The sequence below is a fragment of the Lithobates pipiens genome, unplaced genomic scaffold, assembly GCF_037356315.1.
Source record: "Lithobates pipiens isolate NorthernLeopardFrog02 unplaced genomic scaffold, aLitPip1_a1.2 Scaffold_35, whole genome shotgun sequence".
NCBI classification, from domain to species: domain Eukaryota; kingdom Metazoa; phylum Chordata; class Amphibia; order Anura; family Ranidae; genus Lithobates; species Lithobates pipiens.
Window position 1 is genome coordinate 15,745,576 of NW_027507811.1, and position 23,437 is coordinate 15,769,012.

The 23,437-nt window shown below is 45.6% G+C and overlaps 2 protein-coding genes across 3 annotated transcripts; both read left to right on the forward strand.

Moving 5' to 3' along the window:
- The first annotated feature begins 681 nt into the window (after positions 1–681).
- On the forward strand, positions 682–21,673 carry LOC143955637 (uncharacterized). 2 transcript variants are annotated; one of them, XM_077465738.1, is made up of 9 exons: positions 682–762; positions 1,935–2,063; positions 2,484–2,615; positions 2,704–2,827; positions 2,944–3,041; positions 3,131–3,275; positions 15,857–15,954; positions 16,035–16,179; positions 20,375–21,673. In XM_077465738.1, the coding sequence occupies exons 1-9, from the start codon at positions 748–750 to the stop codon at positions 21,586–21,588; spliced, it is 2,100 nt and encodes a 699-aa protein (XP_077321864.1). In that variant the 5' UTR covers positions 682–747; the 3' UTR covers positions 21,589–21,673. The 2 variants fall into 2 exon arrangements, with proteins under 2 accessions (XP_077321864.1, XP_077321865.1); XM_077465739.1 differs by lacking the exons at positions 15,857–15,954; positions 16,035–16,179; positions 20,375–21,673 and adding an exon at positions 4,068–5,760 and having other exon boundaries at positions 685–762.
- On the forward strand, positions 13,558–15,849 carry LOC143956029 (gastrula zinc finger protein XlCGF66.1-like). Its single transcript, XM_077466161.1, has 4 exons — positions 13,558–13,613; positions 15,144–15,272; positions 15,397–15,528; positions 15,617–15,849. Exons 2-4 carry the CDS (start codon positions 15,177–15,179, stop codon positions 15,806–15,808), a joined length of 420 nt encoding a protein of 139 aa, XP_077322287.1. The 5' UTR covers positions 13,558–13,613; positions 15,144–15,176; the 3' UTR covers positions 15,809–15,849.
- Positions 21,674–23,437: the final 1,764 nt, after the last annotated feature.

Sequence of the window (23,437 nt, forward strand, 5' to 3'; positions counted from 1 at the left end):
GAGTGTCTATGGGAAGGTTTGATCATTATTCCAGAAACGCATTTGTGGGGTCAGGCACTGATGTTGGATAAGAAGGCCTGGCTCGCAGTCTCCACTCTAATTCATCCCAAAGGTGTTCCATTGGGTTGAGGTCAGCACTCTGTGCAGGCCAGTCAAGTTCCTCCACCCCAAACTCGCTCATCCGGGTCTTTATGGACCTTGCTTTGTGCACTGGTAGGCAGCCATGTTGGAACAGGAAGGGGGCCATCCCCAAACTGTTCTCACAAAGCTGGGAGCATGAATGTGCAGGCAAGTCAAGTTCCTCCACTCCAAACTCGCTCATCCATGACTTTATGGACATTCTTACATTGTCATCAGTGGGAGGATTGCCCCCCCCCCCCCTTACAGATCATTGATGGCAGTTGTTACTGAGGGATAGAAATTGTTCATTTTTCAAGGAACCCCTAGAAACCTTTGTAGGAATCCTGGCAGAGAAAGTCTGGACTAGGCAGGAATATATTCCTACCCCCCTTGGTGGGAGTGGAGATGACCCCATCTATAAGGATATACAATACATACACACAGCACAAGGCTGTGTTCACACTACGAGACGTTTCTCAGGGCTGCAGTTCCTCTGAGCTCCACAAGATGGTGGTCTAATTTCTACCCAGACAGGAAGTCTCTATGGAACACAGGAAGTGATGTAGTAGTACAAATAGGAAGTTCCGGGTGAGAGGTGAGTCTCAAGGAAATAGACATTGCTTGAACATGGCAGCAGAGGAGGTAATAGGATATAATCTGTTCAATTAACTAAGTAATAGGCGGATGTAGAACACTATCTATTTTATCCTCTACTCCCTGAATTTCTTATATTGTTACCCTCCCTCTTCTCAATGTTCCCCCTTATTTATAGTTGTACAGGCTGACTAGCGGTTCAATGTGGTGACCTCCCAGACCTACAGCGTGAACCTATTTGGGGGTAGGCTGGATTGGGGCATCAAGATTTGAACGAAGCCTATTGTATATGCCTTTACAATGTGTTTTCATTACAATGATATGTACCATTTGCAACAATCTTAATTTTTATGGTCTCTTTTGATTAAAAAAAAAAATTTATGGATAAAAAAAAGATTCTATTTGATATTTACACCCAGATAACCCCCCCCCCCCCCCCGTCATGTCCGTCCTCTTCCTCCATATCCAGCAGATGAGACACACACACACTGTAGAAATATATAGATTAACCCCTTCAGAGCCAGAACATTTTCCCACTTACAGGGGCCAGAACGTTTTCTTAATTTTGGGGATAAATTGTACTAATATTAGTACTAGTATCCATATTGGTGGAATTTATCTCCAAAATGAAGACAACGTTCTTCCTCCAAACACACAGAACTGAAAATAAATAGACATGACAACGACCATTCTGACCATACGTGGCCTACAAAGGGCAATTATTACATTACACAGGCATCAAATGGGCAATCTTTACAATATGCAGCCATCGCAATGATGGAGTGCCGGGATCAGGAGTATGGAGCACAGAGCCCCTTACATTGCTGGTGAGGAAGAAGAAAACATTCCCCAGCCTGCCAAGAAGAATATGTTTGACCCTACATTGACCTCACGGCACTGCCTCAGAGCAAGACAAGTCAAAAGAAGGATCGTAGTTATCATTCCTTGTCTGCAGATCTAAAACTAATCAAAACCAGTTCAGAAACCAAACAGAGAAAAAGGAATTTCTGATCCGGTGGGCCATGAGGGTCCCGGGACCTTGAAAATGTAATAAACACTAAACGGTTCAAACTGAATAAGTTCACATGGGGGCAGTAGTTCTTAAATGTATAGCAACCCTCCTATTACCATTACATTACCTATTACTACCCCCCCATATCCACATCCTATTATTGTGTGACCCATACCATCCAAATAATTCTTACTTTCATTTCCCAAAGTTATCCGTCTACAAGGAGATCTGTATAGATCAAATGACGGCACCGATGAGGATGGAGGAGGACCGGAGTCATATGACTGAGAAGATCCTAAAACTCACCCTGGAGATCATCTACCTGCTGACCGGAGAGGTGAGGAGGATTCTGGGAGGTCACATGACGTCACTCTTATCTCTATTAATAAAACACAGACCTGACCGGAGAGGTGAGGAGGATTCTGGGAGGTCACATGACATCACTCTTATCTCTATTAATAAAACACAGACGTGACCGGAGAGGTGAGGAGGATTCTGGGAGGTCACATGACATCACTCTTATCTCTATTAATAAAACACAGACCTGACCGGAGAGGTGAGGAGGATTCTGGGAGGTCACATGACATCGCTCTTATCTCTATTAATAAAACACAGACCTGACCGGAGAGGTGAGGAGGATTCTGGGAGGTCACGTGACATCACTCTTATCTCTATTAATAAAACACAGACCTGACCGGAGAGGTGAGGAGGATTCTGGGATTCTAACATGATTTTCTTATTGTTTTTTTCAATACAGAATTTTCCTCTGAAGTCAGGTGATCATATGACCATCACAGTGCCTCCATGTGACTCCCTAAAACCCGAGAGAGACAACATGGAGAAGATTCTAGAAGTCACCAAGAAGATGATGGAGCTGCTGACAGGAGAGGTGAGGAGGATTCTGGGAATTCTGGGAGATTATCCAGTAACAGACAAGGGATGTGTCTGGATGGTGACTGTATCATTGTGTGTGTCAGGTTCCTATAAGGTGTCAGGATGTCACTGTCTATTTCTCCATGGAGGAGTGGGAGTATTTAGAAGGACACAAGGATCTCTACAAGGACGTCATGATGGAGAATCAGCCGCCCCTCACATCACCGGGTAAGAGGAGACTTTATTGTAAAGGAGAGAGCAGTACGGAGGCTCCACCTAGATCCCCCATCATCTGATAAACACATAGAAACAATGTATTCAGTCAGTGTGTGTGTTTCCTACAGATGGATCCAGTAATGGGAACCCACCAGAGAGATGTCCCCGTCCTCTGTATTCCCGGGATTCCACACAGGAAGGTCACACCATCCCCCACCATCATCAGGTAGGTGAGGAATAATCACCGATAGTATCGTTAAGATCTGTACATTATCTGCATTGTTACCATTGGTTTTATTATTATTTTATATTAAGAGTAAAAACCTGAGCGATCCTAAAGTTGAGGTGAAATCAGAAGAAGAAGAAGAGAGGTATGTGAGGGATGATCAGCAGTCTATGGAGGAGGATGGAATAACGGGGACATTTATAGAGGAGGACACTCCTACAGAGATCAGCACAGGTGGGTCATTAATAGTAAATACATTCACTATTTCATTTATATTGTACTTTACATAGTCCTAACACCTTATCTATATACTCTATGTTGTACATTACATCATTCTGATACTATATAGTCCTATCTGTTGTATCTTATACAATATGTTGTACATTACATAGTCCTGACCTCTCCTCTCTCCCCTCCCCCCACTGCTATATATACACATAATATGGATTCTCTTTTGTTACACCCATTTCCTACCAGCTGGACATTTTATATCTGATTGGAGGACAGACTTTTACATGGTGATAATAATGTGATAACTTCCTCCAACTTTGGAACCTTAAACAGAAAGTGATAATGAGGGAGGAGTCAATAACCCAATGATGGGGGTCTTCAGGATCAGTCCAGTCTTCATCTTGGTTGTTCTCCCCCCATCCTCACTCTCTGACCTCTGGTGGGGCTCAGCCCCGCTGTTATTCATGACTAAACCATGGAGTAAATAAGGAAGTGCGGGACTTCTTGTGTTGGGAAGATGGCAATGAGTGATAGAGGGGGAGGGGACACTCGTCCTATAATCCCCTCATCACTGTCACTCCTATAGAAGACAGTTCTCGTTGTTTCCTCACTCTCTGACTAAGGTCCATGAATAAAGAAATGATCTGGTAGGAGATCAGAGGACCCATTTACTAGTTACCTTGAGGGGGGAATTGTAAGATCCTCAGAGACAAAGCTGCCTGATGTGGGCGGAGTCCTGGTTTAGGGGAACCAATCAGCTCATGTCTAGTAATAATCTTTGTATTTCTATTTTAGTAGATGGACGGGAGATGAGGAAAACCTCAGAGGATTGTCTCACTTTGTCTCCAGACTGTAAAGTAGAAGATGAGGACATCACACAGTATAGTCCAGGAGAAAACCCGACTACCTCAAATGTCCATCCGGCACCACACAGTGTAGATGGACCATCGTATTCCTCTTATCCTGAGGAACCTCAGACTGTGCGGGACGGTGCCGGACCATCGTATTCCTCTTATCCCGAGGAACCTCAGACTGTGCGGGACGGTGCCGGACCATCGTATTCCTCTTATCCCGAGGAACCTCAGATTGTGAGGGATGGGGCCATCCTTCCAACAGATAAGAGGTTTTCCTGTACTGAGTGCGGGAAGTGTTTCCGTTTTAAGTGCAGTTTTAAAGTGCATAAAAGAATCCACACAGGTGAGAGGCCACATTCCTGCCCTGAGTGCGGGAAATGCTTTTCAGAGAAATCTTACCTTAAGAAGCACCGGAGATTGCACACAGGTGAGAGGCCGTATTCCTGTCCTGTGTGTGGGAGATCTTTTGCAAACAGATCCAATTTTGTCAGACATCAGAGGTCTCACACGGGGGAAAAAACACATTTCTGTTCTGAGTGCGGGAAATTTTTTTCACAGAAGTCCAATCTTTCAGTACATCAACGGTCTCACACGGGTGAGAGGCTTTATGCCTGTTCTGAGTGTGGGAAATGTTTTGTTGAGAAAGCTGAACTTGTCACACATCAGAGGTCTCACACGGGGGAAAAACCATATTTCTGTTCTGAGTGCGGGAAATGTTTTGCACAGCAGTCCACTCTTACCACCCATCAGAGGACTCACACGGGGGAGAGGCCTTTTTCCTGTCCTGAATGCGGGAAATGTTATGTACAAAGAGCAGACCTTATCACACATCAGAGATCTCACACAGGAGAAAAACCGTATTCATGTGCTAAGTGCGGGAAATGTTTTTCAGATAGGTCACATCTTTACAGACATCAGAGGCTGCACACGGGGGAGAAGCCATATTCCTGTCCTGAGTGCGGGAAATGTTTTTCACAGAAGTCCCATCTTTACACACATCAGAAATTGCACACAAAGGAGAAGCCGTATTTCTGTCCTGAGTGAGGGAATTGTTCTTCACTGAAGTCCTGGCTTCCTGTACATCAGGGACCCCACACAACCCTCGGGGTGTATTAGTGAGTGCGGGAAATGTCTTGTATATGAATGCTGCTGGACATGTGGGGAAGAAGCACACCCTGATATACACCTCATGCCGCGTACACATGATCAAACAATCTGGTGGAAAAGTCAGCCGGACAATCCCCCCGTGTGTAGCCTCCAGCGGACTTTTTTTTTTACCCAAAAGTACGGCGGACTTAGAAAGTAGTTTTGCACTGCAATCTTTCCGTTGGACTCGCATTTCGGCAGACAATCCGGCCGTGTGTGTGCCAGTCCGCCGTACTTTTGAAATGAACAGACTTTTCCCGCCCGGAGAAAAGTCCGCTCATTTTGAGCACGTCTCCAGGTAGCCAGAGCCAGCGAAGGAGGCGTCGCTGGCCCGTCACCTGGTATGGACTTAAAGTGGAACCCCCAACGCCGAAAAAAATCGGCGTGGGGGTCCCCCCAGGTCCACATCAGACCCTTGTCCGAGCACGCTACCCGGCCGGCCAGGAAAGGGGGGGACGAGCGAGCCCGTACCAGGGGGCCCCCCACCCCAAAGCACCTTGTCCCCATGTTGATGAGGACAAGGGCCTCTTCCCGACAACCCTGGCCATTGGTTGTTGGGGTCTGCGGGCGGGGGGGGGGCTTATCTTATTTAATAAGGGGGGCCCCGGATACCGGCCCCCCACCCTATGTGAATGAGTATGGGGTACAATGTACCCCTACCCATTCACCTGTAAAAAAAAAAAAAACACAACACACAAGGGTTAAAATAGTTTATTGCACAGCTCCGGGGGTCTTCCGTCTTCGGGGTCTTCTCGACGGACTCCTCCGCTATCTTCTTCTAGCTCTTTTGCTAGCGGAGGAGCCCGGCTTTCTTCTTCGCCGTCGCCCTCTTCTTCCGACTTCGGGGGTCTTGTCCCCCTCTTCGGTTCTTCTTGCCGGGTCACCGCACCTTCTTCTAGCTCTTTTACAGGCGGTGGCCCGGTCTTCTGTCGCCGCTTTCGCCGTCTTCTGTTCTTCTCTTCAGATGTTGCCTCGTCGCTCTCTCTGCTCACAATGACTGGACGCGGCGAGCGGCGACTTATATAGGGACATCACCGGATGATGTCCCCGCCCAGTATGATGTCACAGTCCCAGAGGATGCTGGGACTGTGACATCGTACTGGGCAGGGACATCATCCGGTGATGTCCCTATATAAGGCGCCGCGTCCCCGTCATTGTGAGCAGAGAGAGCGACGAGGCAACATCTGAAGAGAAGAACAGAAGACGGCGAAAGCGGCGTCAGAAGACCGGGCCACCGCCTGTAAAAGAGCTAGAAGAAGGCGCGGTGGCCCGGCAAGAAGAACCGAAAAGGGGGACAAGACCCCCGAAGTCGGAAGAAGAGGGCGACGGCGAAGAAGAAAGCCGGGCTCCTCCGCTAGTAAAAGAGCTAGAAGAAGATAGCGGAGGAGTCCGTCGAGAAGACCCCCGACGATGGACAGAAGACCCCCGGAGCTGTGCAATAAACTATTTTAACCCTTGCGTGTTGTGTTTTATTTATTTTTACAGGTGAATGGGTAGGGGTACATTGTACCCCATACTCATTCACATAGGGCGGGTGGCTGGTATCCGGGGGCCCCCTTATTAAAAAGGGCTCACAGATTCCGATAAGCCCCCCGCCCGCAGACCCCCGACAACCACCGGCCAGGGTTGTCGGGAAGGAAGAGGCCCTTGTCCTCATCAACATTGGGACAAGGTGCTTTAGGGTGGGGGGGGCTCCCCTTCCTCAAGGCACCCCCCCATGTTGAGGGCACGTGGCCTGGTACGGCTCAGAAGGGGGGGCGCTGGCTCGTCCCCCCCTTTCCTGGCCAGCCGGGTAGCGTGCTCGGATAAGGGTCTGATGTGGACCTGGGGGGGACCCCCACACTGATTTTTTTTCGGCGTAGGGATTCCCCTTTAAGTCCATACCAGGTGACGGGGCCAGCGACGCCTCCTTCGCTGGCCCCGGCTACCTGGAGACGCGCTCAAAATGAACGGACTTTCCTCTGCGTCTGTGGGCGAGTCCGTTCATTTCAAAAGTACGGCAGATAGTCCGGCGGACTTAGTACCCCGTATTAGTCCGCTGAAAAAGTGCCATGTGTGGGCAAGTAGCCCGTTCGGAAAGTCCGCCATCAGATATACTCCATGGCTGATCTTCATCATGGAAGAAACAGTTGATAGGCCTCAAATATAGCCTGACCTTTTGACAAAGATGTCCTATGGAATGAATGATACAACAGTGCCATCTAGAGGTCGGATCGGTAAATGTTTCTCCCATTGAAACATAGTATTGAGAAAGGGGCCACACCCACGTGGGGAATAATAAAATGTAATTTCCAAATAAAAAGGCAACAACATAAGAAACAGTTGATAAGGAGATCCGAGATCACCAAAGACATGGATGAAGTGTTGTGCCGTGTCGGCCATTGATAGCAGGAGAAAAAAAAAATGGAGTCTCTAACTTTTGTTAGCGGAGTGTGTTTTGTGGTGGAAACCTTCGCAAATAATTATAGGGCTGTTTTTTTTTTTTTTTTAAATATTTGATGGCATGTGTCCAGCCATGACCAATGTTGGTCGCATTTTATTTCATACAGTGATTTCCTATGATCATTGGCGCCATCCAGTGGCCATAATGTGGTATTGCAAAATTTCTTCTATTTCCCGATGGAGGTATTTCAGGAAAAATACCTCCTTATAGCCACTAGTTTTGCTGTGGCCACAATGTATGTTGTGTGCAGTCATGGTCTGCTATATGTTAATGTTTAGCTGGGTGGTCAGACCGCCGTTTTTACTGCTTCCAACCTCCATGTGTGACCTAAAATTCAGAAGACGTTCATTCAAGGAGAGGAAATTGGTCTCCATTACCAGTTGTATTTCTACCTTTACTATTTCCTTGTGTTTTCGCTACAATCTTTTTCAAGGCAAAATGATAATTGTATATCTATTAAATAAATAATAATAAAAATAAAATAAAAAAAATTATGAAAAATCTTCAGTTTCAGTTTAACGAAGCGTTAAAAAAAATCTTTACAGGTCATCAGTTTAGAGTCCACCTTAAATAATGACCTAGAATGCGGTAGTCAGATGTATATCGTATACAACGGAAGCTGCAGAGTGCAGTGGTCAGGAGTATATCATATGCAGCCCAGGGTACAGAGCGCAGTGGTCAGATGTATATCATATACAGCCCAGAGTGCAGAGTGTAGTGGTCAGGTGTATATCTTATACAGCCCTGTGTATAGAGTGCAGTGGTCAGGAGTATATCATATACAGCCCAGGGTACAGAGTGTAGTGGTCAGGTGTATATCATATACAGTACAGAGTGCAGTGGTCAGGAGTATATCTTATACAGCCCAGGGTACAGAGTGCAGTGGTCAGGAGTATATCATATACAGCCCAGGGTACAGAGTGTAGTGGTCAGGAGTATATCGTATATAGCTCAGGGTACAGAGTGTAGTGGTTAGGAGTATATCATACACAGCCCATGTTACAGACGGCAGTGGTCAGGAGTATATTGTATACAGCCCGGGGTACAGAGTGTAGTGGTCAGGAGTATATCATATACAGCCCAGGGTACAGAGTGTAGTGGTCAGGAGTATATCATATACAGTACAGAGTACAGTGGTCAGGAGTATATCGTATACAGCCCAGGGTACAGAGTGCAGTGGTCAGGGGTATATCATATACAGCCCAGGGTACAGAGTGTAGTGGTCAGAAGTACAGTGCATCCAGGAAAGTATTCACAGCGCTTCACTTTTTCCACATTTTGTTATGCTAGCCTTATTCCAAAATGTATTTCATTATGTTCCTCAAAGTTCTACAAACAATCCCCCATAATGACAATGTGAATATGTTTGTGTGAAATCTTTGCAAATTTATTAAAAACAAAAAACCTCATGTACATAAGTATCACAGGCTCCTCCCATGTACACAAGTATCACAGGCTCCTCCCATGTACACAAGTACCACAGGCTCCTCCCATGTACACAGGTATCACAGGCTCCTCCCATGTACACAGGTATCACAGGCTCCTCCCATGTACACAGGTATCACAGGCTCCTCCCATGTACACAAGTATCACAGGCTCCTCCCATGTACACAAGTATCACAGGCTCCTCCCATGTACACAAGTATCACAGGCTCCTCCCATGTACACAAGTATCTCGGCCTTTGCTCAATACTTTGGTGAAGCCCCTTTGGCACCAATTACAGCCTCAAGTCTCTTGGAGTATGATTCTACAAGCTTGGCACATATTTTTGGGCAGTTTCTCACATTCTTTTTTGTAGGACCTCTCAAGCTCCATCAGGTTGGATGGGGAGCGTCGGTGCACAGCCATTTTCAGAACTTTCCAGAGATGTTCAGTTGGGTTCAAGTCCGGGCTCTGGCTGGGCCACTCAAGGACATTCACAGAGTTGTCTCGTAGCCACTCCTTTGTAATCTTGGCTGTGTACTTAGGGTGGTTCTCCTGTTGGAAGATGAACCTTCGCCCCGGTCTGAGGTCCAGAGCGCTCTGGAGCTGGTTTTCATCAAGGATGTCTCTGTACGTTGCTGCATTCATCTTTCCCTCAATCCTGACTAGTCTCCCAGTTCCTGCAGCTAAAAAACATCCCTACAGCATGATGCTGCCACCACCATGCTTCACTGTAGGGATGGTATTGGCCAGGTGATGAGGGGTGCCTGGTTTCCTCCAAACATGACACTTGCCATTCAGGCCAAAGATTTCAATCTTTGTTTCATCAGACCAGAAAATGTTGTCTCTCGTGGTCTGAGAGTCCTTCAGGAGCCTTTTGGCAAACTCCAGGTGGGCTGTCTCCTTTTACTGAGGAGTGGCTTCCGTCTGGCCACTTTACCATACATGCCTGATTGGTGGAGTGCTGCAGAGATGATTGTTCTTCTGGAAGGTTCTCCTCTCTCCACAGAGAAACACTGGAGCTCTGTCAGATTGATCATCAGGTTCTTGGTCAGCTCTCTGGCTAAGGTTCTTCTCCCCCGATCACTCAGTTTGACTGGGCTGCCCAATCTATGAAGAGTCCTGGTGGTTCCAAACATCCTCTATTTATGGGTAATGGAGGCCACTGTGCTCATTATACACTAGTGTGGTGGTCATTGGGAAGACTTACCCTCTTACAGATACTGTACACTATATTACCAAAAGTACTGGGACACCTGTTATTACACACACATGAACTTTAATGGCATACCAGTCTTAGTCTATAGGGCTCAATATTGAGTCCCCCCCTTTGCAGATATACCAGCTATGTCTATGGGAAAGTTTGACCATTCTTCCAGAAGAGCATTTGTGAGGACAGGTGCTGATGTTGGATGAGAAGGTCTGACTCGCAGCCTGCACTCTAACTCATCCCAAAGGTGTTCTATCGGTTTTAGGTCAGGACTCTGTGCAGGTCAGTCATGTTCCTCCACTCCAAACTCGCTCAGTCATGGACATTCTTACATTGTCATCAGTGGGAAGACTGCCCCCTTTACTGATCGTTCATGGCAGTTTTTACTGAGAGATAGGAATTAGAAATTTGGACAGTTGTGGAGGCAAAATGGACTCGTGGTACGATATAAACTTACAACAGTCAATTTTCAAAAATATATAAATTTATTATACACAAAAAAGCCTTCAATAGTAGATACATTAGATTAGATGCTGCTAATCATGGAGCATCCACTTGTCTGACACAAATTGGAAGAACTTAGATGTATACAATAATGATCCCGCGCTGTTACACATGGAGATTTGTTCTTCCAGTTACACACTCTACATGTTTCGGGGGTTACCCCCCTTCTTCAGGAGTATACTAGGTCAGAAAACGATCTACAAGAAAGCATATAAATCAATATATACAGTATTAGATTCAAAAACACATAACTACTAATCAACCTTCATGGTATACCGGCATCCTAAATTAATAAACATAGAGTCTTATCTGCCCCTCAGTAGGGATGAGCCGAACACCCACCGGTTCAGTTCGTACCAGAACCTTCGAACGGACCTAAAATTCGTACAAACTTTAGAACCCTATTAAAGTCTATGGGACTTGAACATTCGAAATCAAATGTGCTCATTTTAAAGGCTAATATGCAAGCTATGCAACAGACAACACCAGCAATAAGGAGTATCTTCAGGTGTATACTGTGCTGGAGGCACACAACACCCACTAACTCCTACAGATGCCTGTATTAGAGAACACCAGCAATAAAGGGTAGATACAGGTGTATACTGTGCTGGAGGCACACGACACCCACTAACTCCTACAGATGCCTGTATTAGAGAACACCAGCAATAAAGGGTAGATACAGATGTATACTGTGCTGGAGGCACACAACACCCACTTTAACTCCTGCAGATGCCTGTATTAGAGAACACCAGCAATAAAGGGTAGATACAGGTGTATACTGTGCTGGAGGCACACAACACCCACTTTAACTCCTGCAGATGCCTGTATTAGAGAACACCAGCAATAAAGGGTAGATACAGGTGTATACTGTGCTGGAGGCACATAACACACACTTTAACTCCTGCTGATGCCTGTATTAGAGAACACCAGCAATAAAAGGTAGATACAGGTGTATACTGTGCTAGAGGCACACAACACCCACTTTAACTCCTGCAGATGCCTGTATTAGAGAACACCAGCGATAAAGGGTAGATACAGGTGTATACTGTGCTAGAGGCACACAACACCCACTTTAACTCCTGCAGATGCCTGTATTAGAGAACACCAGCGATAAAGGGTAGATACAGGTGTATACTGTGCTGGAGGCACACAACACCCACTTTAACTCCTGCAGATGCCTGTATTAGAGAACACCAGCAATAAAGGGTAGATACAGGTGTATACTGTGCTGGAGGCACACAACACCCACTAACTCCTTCAGATGCCTGTATTAGAGAACACCAGCAATAAAGGTTAGATACAGGTGTATACTGTGCTGGAGGCACACAACACCCACTAACTCCTGCAGATGGCTGAGAAAAGAACACACTGTCCCTGCCTATCTAGCACTTTCCCTGCACGCCAACACACTACACAAGGCGTGTTGGGCGTGTACTAAACCCCCTGAGCTATAATTAATTATGGCTCTCCTCGCTGCTGGCACTGTGAATTGTCAAGCATGCGGGGTCACAGTGCATGCTTGGCCAATCATGAGCCAGCAATGCACTGCGATGGCGTAGTGCATTGTGGACCGTTCGTGCCACATGAATTTGGTGTGAACTGTCCACAAAGTTCTGAATTCACCGAACAGACGAACGGCCGATGTTCAAGTCGAACATGCTTTCGAATCGAACACGAGCTCATCCCTACCCCTCAGTATATCCCTCAAAATTAAGGATTAAGCCCATGTGAAATGGTTGATTTTGGAGAAAAAAAAGGAACCTCACCCGCATAGCCGGTGTCCTATCAGATACTGTCCCCCATCACAGAATGTCCGCCGAGAAGCCGAACAGCTCTGAAGAAGAACGGCGCCTGCGCACTGTGTCCAGGTTCAAGACCCACCATCCAAGCGGACATAGAGTTAGAATATAAAAGAGCCGAGCGAACCCTAGCGACCCTATGTCCACTTGGATAGTGGGGCTTCAACCTGGGCTCAGGGCGCAGGCGCCGTTCTTCTTCGGAGATGTTCGGCTTCTCCTTGTCCCGCAGTACGGCCCAGACACTATCTGTCAGAACACCAGAATTTTGGGGTGTCACAAGGCCAAAAAATTGCCAATCTCCCGGGAAAGTGCGGGAACCAGGAAAAGCGAAGTCAAATAAAGAGACTGTTGCATTAAAAAGAAAATACTTCAAATAAAAAAATGATATTTAAAAAATTCATAGGGTGGAGAAATCTATCTCACAGCCACCATAATTACATTCAAAGAATACAATCAAAGCATTTCAGATGGTGATACACACATATGAAGTCTTCACTTAACAATGTGATTTGGGCGGGGAGACAGTGTGTTATCCAAATGTATATTGAAGTCAGGTGTAGATGGAAATAGTCTTAGGAACCTTCCAAAGCCATGTATAGAAGATAGAAACTGTTCATTTTTCAAGGAACCCCTAGAAACCTTTGTATAGGAACCCTGGCTGAGAAAGTCTGGACTAGGCAGTAATATATTCCTACCCCCCTTGGTGGGAGTGGAGATGACCCCATCTATAAGGATATACAGTATATACACACACAGCACAAGGCCGTGTTCACACTACGAGACGTTTCTCGGGGGGCTGCAGTTCCTCTGAGCTCCACAAGGTGGTGATCTAATTTCTACCCAGACAGGAAGTCTCTATGGAAGACAGGAAGTGATGTCAGGTATAAATGGGAAGTTCCGGGTGAGAGGTGAAGCGGGAGGAAGTAAAGAGGAGACTTTGGTGGAACTTGGCAGCAGAGGAGGTAATAAGATATTATTTGATATTTACACCCAGTAACACCCCCGTCATGTCCGTCCTCTTCCTCCACATCCACGGTTGACATATTTTATCTCCAGCAGATGATGACACACACATATATAGTGTGGAAACTTAGACTGACCCCTTCAGAGCCAGAACAATTTCTCACGAGGCCAGAACATTGTCTTAGTTTTGGAGATAAATTCTAGTAATATGGTCCTCCAAACACACAGCACTGAAAATAAATAGACAATGACCATTCTGACCATACATGGTCTACAAAGGGCAACGATGGAGTGCCGGGGTCAGGAGTATGGAGCCCCTTACATTGCTGGTGAGGAGGAAGAAAACATTCCTCAGCCTGACGTGAAAAATATGTTCCATCACTGGTGTCAGAGGGAGGAAAATACTGAGGGTTCTGAGGAAATTAGGGTAGTTGTGGGGGGGGTACGGAGGCTGAAGGAATTCGGGACCCCTGAGAAAATAGTGGCGTTGAAGGGCTCTAAGGGAATAGTGAAGCTGAAGGACTCTGGGCCTTTGATGGAGACAGCAGTGCTCTGAGGGAAAATGAGACTGTAAGACTTCGGGGGGAAGGATGGGGGGCTCTTGCTCTATGGTGGTCCTTCCATCTGCACTTACTTTACAGACCTTGTTACAGAACTCCTGCAAGGAAAGTAACAGAATAGTAAAAGGAATAGGAAAAGGCAGTCATTCACCCCTCGCAGGGCACTCCTTCTTTGAGGAGGTCTCCTTGCACAGCCTCACCTAATGTGTGTTTAGAGATCAGTGCTGTGCTTCAGGGCAGGCAGTCCAATGCCCTCTCATGACACAGGTTCTGGCAGTACCCGGTGCTGAAATTCAGAGCCCCAGGAACCCACCGCCACTCTTTACAATGTCCTGGATATTACAGTATACTTGTAAACCAAGAGAACAAATTTCTCACCCCCTGCTGTCCTCCTCCTACCCACACCGGGCTGCCATTAGAGGGATGAGAATAGAATCCTTCCCTATAGCTCTCTACTCCACCAGCAGCATCCTCCTGCTATGCAATCCCTTCTCTTACTGCAGAGAGTGACAGTGACATCACTCCTATCAGTCAGCAGGCTGCCAGAGATTGGAGCCTTCTAGACCGAGTTCTGGCAACCATCTAGATGAGTCCGCAACTCTGGCGAGTTCCATGATGTCCAGGAAGTTCCCTTCCTGGACATCATGATGACCCTACATTGACCTCAAAGCAAGACAAGTCAAAAGAAGTTATAGAAGTTGTAGTTATCATTCCTTGTCTTCAGATCTAAAACTAATCAAAACCAGTTCAGAAAACAAACAGAGAAAAGGGAATTTCTGATCTGGTGGGTCATGAGGGTGCCAGGACCTCGAAAATGTAACAAAAACGAAATAGTCCAAACTGAATAAGTTCACATGGGGTCAGTAGTTCTTAAATGTACAGGAACCCTCCTATTACCTCTCTCTCCCCCTAACCCTGTTATTCTGTGACCAATACCATCCAAATAATTCTTGCTTTCATTTCCCAAAGTTATCCGTCTACAAGGAGACCTGTATAGATCAAATGATGGCACCAATGAGGATGGAGGAGGACCGGAGTCACATGACTGAGAAGATCCTAAAACTCACCCTGCAGATCATCTACCTGCTGACCGGAGAGGTGAGGAGGATTCTGGGAGGTCACATGATATCACTCTTATCTCTATTAATAAAACACAGACCTGACCGGAGAGGTGAGGAGGATTCTGGGATTTTAGAATAATGTTCTTATTTTTTCAATACAGAATTTTCCTCTGAAGTCAGGTGATCATATGACCATCACAGTGCCTCCATGTGATTCCCTTAAACCTGAGAGACACAACATGCAGAAGATTCTAGAAGTCACCAAGAAGATGATGGAGCTGCTGGTAGGAGAGGTGAGGAGGATTCTGAGAATTCTGGGAGATTATCCAGTAACAGACAAGGGATGTGTCTGGATGGTGACTGTATCATTGTGTGTGTCAGGTTCCTATAAGGTGCCAGGATGTCACTGTCTATTTCTCCATGGAGGAGTGGGAGTATTTAGAAGGACACAAGGATCTCTACAAGGACGTCATGATGGACAATCAGCCGCCCCTCACATCACCGGGTAAGAGGAGACTTTATTGTAAAGGAGAGAGCAGTACGGAGGCTCCACCTAGATCCCCCATCATCTGATAAACACATAGAAACAATGTATTCAGTCAGTGTGTGTGTTTCCTACAGATGGATCCAGTAATGGGAACCCACCAGAGAGATGTCCCCGTCCTCTGTATTCCCGGGATTCCACACAGGAAGGTCACACCATCCCCCACCATCATCAGGTAGGTGAGGAGCAATCACTGATAGTATCTGTACATTATCTGCATTGTTACAATTGGTGTCAATATTATTTTATATTCAGTGTGAAGATGTGACAGATATGAAAGTTGAGGGTAAAGCAGAAGAAGAAGAAGAGAGGTATGTGAGGGATGATCAGCAGTCTATGGAGGAGGATGGAATAACGGGGACATTTATAGAGGAGGACACTCCTACAGAGATCAGCACAGGTGGGTCATTAACACTAAATACATTCCTCCACCCATACTGCTCACTGATCCAGAGTAGGTTAAGGAATGGGTGATATCAGTCTGTAATCCCCTGGTCACTTTCCTGAGCTGTGTTCCCCGTCCCGTAGTCCTGGATTTCTTTTGGATAATCTTCCTTCTCTATGTTGCAGACACAATTTATGTACAGTGGTGTGAAAAAGTGTTTGCCCCCTTCCTCATTTCCTGTTCCTTTGCATGTTTGTCACACTTAAGTGTTTCGGAACATCAAACCAATTTAAACAACAGTCAAGGACAACACAAGTAAACACAAAATGCAATTTGTAAATGAAGGTGTTTATTATTAAAGGTGAAAAAAAATCCAAACCATCATGGCCCTGTGTGAAAAAGTGATTGCCCCCCTTGTTAAAACATACTATAACTGGTTGTCCACACCTGAGTTCAATTTCTCTAGCCACACCCAGGCCTGATTATTGCCACACCTGTTCACAATCAAGGCATCACTTAAATAGGAGCTGCTTGACACAGTAAGGTCCACCAGAAGAGCCTTAAAAGCTACACATCATGCCGAGACCCAAAGAAATTCAGGAACAATTGAGAAAGAAAGTAATTGAGATCTATCAGTCTGGAAAGGGTTATAAAGCCATTTCCAAAGCTTTGGGAATCCAGCGAACCACAGTGAGAGCCATTATCCACAAATGGCGAAGACATGGAACAGTGGTGAACCTTCCCAGGAGTGGCCGGCCGCCCAAAATTACCCCAAGAGCGCAGCGACGACTCATCCAAGAGGTCACAAAAGACCCCACAACAACGTCCAAGGAACTGCAGGCCTCACTTGCCTCAGTTAAGGTCAGCGTTCATGCCTCCACCATCAGGAAAAGACTGGGCAAAAATGGCCTGCATGGCAGAGTTCCAAGGAGAAAACCACTGCTGAGCAAAAAGAACATCAAAGCTCGTCTCAATTTCTCCACAACACATCTTGATGATCCCCAAGACTTTTGGGACAACATTCTGTGGACCGATGAGACAAAAGTGGAACTCTTTGGAAGGTGTGTGTCCAAGTATATCTGGCGTAGAAGGAACACTGCATTTCATAAAAAGAACATTATACCAACAGTAAAATATGGTGGTGGTAGTGTGATGGTCTGGGGCTGTTTTGCTGCTTCAGGACCTGGAAGACTTGCCGTGATAAAAGGAACTATGAATTCTGCTGTCTACCAAGAGATCCTGAAGGAGAATGTCCGACCATCTGTTCGTGTACTCAAGCTGAAACGAACTTGGGTTCTGCAGCAGGACAATGATCCTAAACACACCAGCAAGTCCACCACCGAATGGCTGAAGAAAAACAAAATGAAGACTTTGGAGTGGCCTAGCCAAAGTCCTGACCTGAATCCTATTGAGATGTTGTGGTATGACCTTAAAAAGGCCGTTCATGCTCGAAAACCCTCTAATGTAACTGAATTAGGACAATTCTGCAAAGATGAGTGGGCCAAAATTCCTCCAGGACGCTGTAAAAGCCTCATTGCACGTTATCGCAAATGCTTGGTTGCAGTTGTTGCTGCTAAGGGTGGCCCAACCAGTTATTAGGTTTAGGGGGCAATCACTTTTTCACACAGGGCCATGATGGTTTGGATTTTTTTTTCACCTTTAATAATAAACACCTTCATTTACAAATTGCATTTTGTGTTTACTTGTGTTGTCCTTGACTATTGTTTAAATTGGTTTGATGTTCCGAAACACTTAAGTGTGACAAACATGCAAAGGAACAGGAAATGAGGAAGGGGGCAAACACTTTTTCACACCACTGTATCTAGACTGCATTTGTGTAGATTCTGGGGTTCAGCTGGTAGTAAAATGTTGATTTTTGCCATAGGCATTGCTCAACCTAGGCACCTGGAGCAAGGGTCTTGGGTCTTCAGCTTCATGCTCGGGTTTAGCAGGATAAGGGGAGGTTTTGTTCCTAAGGAGGGTTTACCTAAATACAGGGCCTGAACATTTTCTTCATTTTGGACTTACAGTGCCTTGCGAAAGTATTCGGCCCTCTTGAACCTTTTCAACCTTTTGCCACATTTCAGGCTTCAAACATAAAGATATAACATTTTTATTTTTTGTGAAGAATCACCAACAAGTGGGACACAATTGTGAAGTGGAACGAAATCTATTGGATTTTTGAAACTTTTTTAACTAATAAAAAAATGAAAAGTGGGGCGTGCAAAATTATTCGGCCCCCTTGCGTTAATACTTTGTAGAGCCACCTTTTGCTGCGATTACAGCTGCAAGTCGCTTGGGGTATGTCTTTATCAGTTTTGCACATCGAGAGACTGAAATTCTTGCCCATTCTTCCTTGCAAAACAGCTCGAGCTCAGTGAGGTTGGATGGAGAGCGTTTGTGAACAGCAGTTTTCAGCTCTTTCCACAGATTCTCGATTGGATTCAGGTCTGGACTTTGACTTGGCCATTCTAACACCTGGATACGTTTATTTGTGAACCATTCCTTTGTAGATTTTGCTGTATGTTTGGGATCATTGTCTTGTTGGAAGATAAATCTCCGTCCCAGTTTCAGGTCTTTTGCAGACTCCAACAGGTTTTCATCCAGAATGGTCCTGTATTTGGCTGCATCCATCTTCCCCTCAATTTTAACCATCTTCCCTGTCCCTGCTGAAGAAAAGCAGGCCCAAACCATGATGCTGCCACCACCATGTTTGACAGTGGGGATGGTGTGTTGAGGGTGATGAGCTGTGTTGCTTTTACGCCAAACATTTCGTTTTGCATTGTGGGATTTTGGTTTCATCTGACCAGAGCACCTTCTTCCACATGTTTGGTGTGTCTCCCAGGTGGCTTGTGGCAAACTTTAGACGAGACTTTTTATGGATATCTTTGAGAAATGGCTTTCTTCTTGCCACTCTTCCATAAAGGCCAGATTTGTGCAGTGTACGACTGATTGTTGTCCTATGGACAGACTCTCCCACCTCAGCTGTAGTTCTCTGCAGTTCATCCAGAGTGATCATGGGCCTCTTGGCTGCATCTCTGATCAGTCTTCTCCTTGTCTGAGCTGAAAGTTTAGAGGGACGGCCAGGTCTTGGTAGATTTGCAGTGGTCTGATACTCCTTCCATTTCAAAATGATCACTTGCACAGTGCTCCTTGGGATGTTTAAAGCTTGGGAAATCTTTTTGTATCCAAATCCGGCTTTAAACTTCTCCACAACAGTATTACGGACCTGCCTGGTGTGTTCCTTGGTCTTCATGATGCTCTCTGCGCTTTCAACAGAACCCTGAGACTATCACAGAGCAGGTGCATTTATACAGAGACTTGATTACACACAGGTGGATTCTATTTATCACCATCAGTCATTTAGGACAACATTGGATCATTCAGAGATCCTCACTGAACTTCTGGAGTGAGTTTGCTGCACTGAAAGTAAAGGGGCCGAATAATTTTGCACGCACCACTTTTCAGTTTTTTATTTGCTAAAAAAGTTTAAAATATCCAATAGATTTCGTTCCACTTCACAATTGTGTCCCACTTGTTGGTGATTCTTCACAAAAAATTAAAATTTTATATCTTTATGTTTGAAGCCTGAAATGTGGCAAAAGGTTGAAAAGTTCAAGGGGGCCGAATACTTTTGCAAGGCACTGTAAATTGTAATAATACAGTACTGCCAATAATGATTGGAGCACAGACTTTTACATGGTGATAATAATGTGATAACATTCTCACACTTTGGAATCTTAAACAGGAAGTGATAATGAGGGAGGAGTCAATAACCCAATGATGGGGGTCTTCAGGATCAGTCCAGTCTTCATCTTGGTTGTTCTCCCCCCATCCTCACTCTCTGACCTCTGGTGGGGCTCAGCCCCGCTGTTATTCATGACTGAATCATGGAGTAAATAAGGAAGTGCAGGACTTCTTGTGTTGGGAAGATGGCAATGAGTGATAGAGGGGGAGGGGACACTCGTCCTATAATCCCCTCATCACTGTCACTCCTATAGAAGACAGTTCTCGTTGTTTCCTCCCTCTCTGACTAAGGTCCATGAATAAAGAAATGATCTGGTAGGAGATCAGAGGACCCATTTACTAGTTACCTTGAGGGGGGAATTGTAAGATCCTCAGAGACAAAGCTGCCTGATGTGGGCGGAGTCCTGGTTTAGGGGAACCAATCATCTCATGTCTAGTAATAATCTTTGTATTTCTGTTTTAGTAGATGGACGGGAGATGAGGAAAACCTCAGAGGATTGTCTCACTTTGTCTCCAGACTGTAAAGTAGAAGATGAGGACATCACACAGTATAGTCCAGGAGAAAACCCGACTACCTCAAATGTCCATCCGGCACCACACAGTGTAGATGGACCATCGTATTCCTCTTATCCTGAGGAACCTCAGACTGTGCGGGACGGTGCCGGACCATCGTATTCCTCTTATCCTGAGGAACCTCAGACTGTGCGGGACGGTGCTGGACCACCGTATTCCTCCTCTTATCCTGAGGAACCTCAGACTGTGTGGGATGGTGCTAAACCATCGTATTCCTCTTATCCCGAGGAACCTCAGACTGTGCGGGACGGTGCCGGACCATCGTATTCCTCTTATCCCGAGGAACCTCAAATTGTGAGGGACGGTGACATCCTTCCAACAGATAAGAGGTTTTCCTGTACTGAGTGCGGGAAGTGTTTCCGTTTTAAGTGCAGTTTTAAAGTGCATAAAAGAATCCACACAGGTGAGAAAGCACATTCCTGCCCTGAGTGCGGGAAATGTTTTTCAGAGAAATCCTACCTTACAAAACATCGGAGATTGCACACAGGTGAGAGGCCGTATTCCTGTCCTGTGTGTGGGAGATCTTTTGCAAACAGATCCAATTTTGTCAGACATCAGAGGTCTCACACTGGGGAAAAGACACATCTTTGTTCTGAGTGCGGGAAATGTTTTTCACAGAGGTCCAATCTCTTAGTACATCAAAGGTCTCACACGGGTGAGAGGCTTTATCCCTGTTCTGAGTGCGGAAAATGTTTTGTAGAAAAAGCAGATCTTGTCACACATCAGAGGTCTCACACTGGGGAAAAACCGTATTTCTGTTCTGAGTGCGGGAAATGTTTTTCACAGAGGTCCAACCTTATCACACATCAAAGGTCTCACACGGGTGAGAGGCCTTTTTTCTGTCCTGAGTGCGGGAAATGTTATGTACAAAAAGTAGACCTTATTACACATCAAAGGTCTCACACGGGAGAAAAACCGTATTCATGTTCTAAGTGCGGGAAAGGTTTTTCAGATCGGTCACATCTTTACAGACATCAGAGGTCTCATACGGGGGAGAAGCCGTTCTCCTGTCCTGAGTGCGGGAAATGTTTTTCACAGAAGTGCCATCTTTACACACATCAGAAATTGCACACAAAGGAGAAGCCATATTCCTGTCATGAGTGAGGGAATTGTTCCTTATGGATGAAGTGATGTACCATGTTGGCCATCGATAGCAATACAAAATAAAAATGAAGTCACTGTTTCCTTATTGTTAACTGAGTAAATTTTGTGGTGTAAACCTTCGCAAATAATTAGAGGTCTGTTTTTTCTTCTGTTTGATTGCATGTGACCATCCATGACGAATATTGGTCGTATTTTATTTCATACAGTGATTTCCTATGATCATTGGCTCCATCTAGTGGCCATAATGTGGTATTGCAAAATTCCTTCTATTTCCTGATGGAGTTATTTCAGGAAAAATACCTCCTAATAGCCACAATGTTGTGCACAGTCATGGTCTGCTATATGTTAATGTTCAGCTGGGTGGTCAGACCGCCGTTTTATTTTTTATTTTTTTTACTGCTTACAATCTCATGTTTGATCGAGCCCTAAATGTCAGAACACGTTTATCCAAGGAGAGGAAATTAGTCTCCATTACCAGTTGTATTTTTACGTTTACTATTTCCTTATGCTTTTACTACAATCTTAAAAAATCTATTGAGCGAAAACATAAAATGTGTATATCGGTGCTATTATTTTTTATTTTTTGTAGCGGCTGCTCACATCCCTGCTACCTTGTCAAGCTGGCTGCATCTCTCCCAGAAGGCGAGACACAGCCTGTCGGCTTCTGTGTGGAAGTTTCCCCCCCCCTCCCTTTTTCTCTCACCATGGAGTCAGAGGCATATTCACAGGCAGGGCCGCCCACTCTGCTCTTCTGTTTCTTCATTGGCAGAGGGAAGCTGGCCAATCAAGGGAGAACTGCAGGGGCAGCAAGGAACTCTGGTATATGGAGTCCTCACTACAGGCTGCCACATTGAAACCAATATAGGGAGAACTACACGTCCCAGTAGCCATTGCTATAGAGGAGGAATCTTACCCTCGGGGGCTTCCTGGGAGAAGTTACTGGAGAAGGGCGCTGCAACCCTGAGTCTGTGTGATCGCTCCTGCTATAGCCTCGCGGTCGGCGGCGGACATCCAGAGTTAAAGAGAGGACTCCGGGTGCATCTCCAGTTGTCCCTGTCAGAATGTAAAGTTTTCCATGCGGAGGTGGCCAGTTGGGCAACCGTAAGCATCGGTATCACAATATTTCCTTCTTGTGCCTCTGGACACAGGATTGGTGAGAGGGCACTTGCCCAACCCTCCCTAAGCCAGAACTCTGAACTGCTGCTGTTACTCTACCTCACTTAATTAGCAGAATCTGTGATGCAATTACAATGTGCCTGACAGTGATAGTATTTGTCTGATATAACTGAAGATTATGAACTCCAATAGAGTCCAGTTATCTACCAAGCCTCATTGGATGTACCTTGTCTCACTCCACTAAAGAAAGTTAACAAGTGCACCACCTTAAGTCATCCAAGGTCTTAAGAGCTCCATCTATACTCAGGACTCTAGTCATTATACTCGTGGGTTCAGGTGGTGGGTTAATTCAGTGCACTGGGTCAGGTATTGTGTTTAAACAAGTCTGTTGGGACTGTGGTGCTGGGGTGAAGGAGGGAGAGAACTGACATAGTGAACAAGGTCATCCCTCTACCCTCCTGCCTGGACTCATATAGCCCAGTTTAAGTAGAGTTGGCAGGTAATTCATTGAAGTAATATCCCATATATAATCTGTTATTCTTTTGTGTTTACCTCTGCTCTCTGGGTTATTTCACTTAAAGGAGTCACATGAAAGCAGACAGATTTGATCTTGGTGGTCAGGAGTATATCCTATACAGCCCAGGGTACAGAGTGCGGTCGTTGCACTGCTGGGTTGCACTCCCTTTGCTCACTCCCATCGACAGTCCATGTCTCCTACAGAAGGTCGATCCTA

Excerpts from the sequence above, each read along its gene's own strand:
- LOC143955637 (XM_077465738.1), top strand. Across the intron at positions 2,616-2,703 it reads TGGAGCTGCTGACAGGAGAG|GTTCCTATAAGGTGTCAGGA; the intron begins GTGAGGAGGATT and ends TGTGTGTGTCAG. Across the intron at positions 3,276-15,856 it reads TCCTACAGAGATCAGCACAG|ATGGATCCAGTAATGGGAAC; the intron begins GTGGGTCATTAA and ends TGTTTCCTACAG.
- LOC143956029 (XM_077466161.1), top strand. The coding sequence starts at position 15,177 with ATGATGGCACCAATGAGGATGGAGGAGGACCGGAGTCACATGACTGAG. Across the intron at positions 15,273-15,396 it reads TCTACCTGCTGACCGGAGAG|AATTTTCCTCTGAAGTCAGG; the intron begins GTGAGGAGGATT and ends TTTTCAATACAG. Across the intron at positions 15,529-15,616 it reads TGGAGCTGCTGGTAGGAGAG|GTTCCTATAAGGTGCCAGGA; the intron begins GTGAGGAGGATT and ends TGTGTGTGTCAG.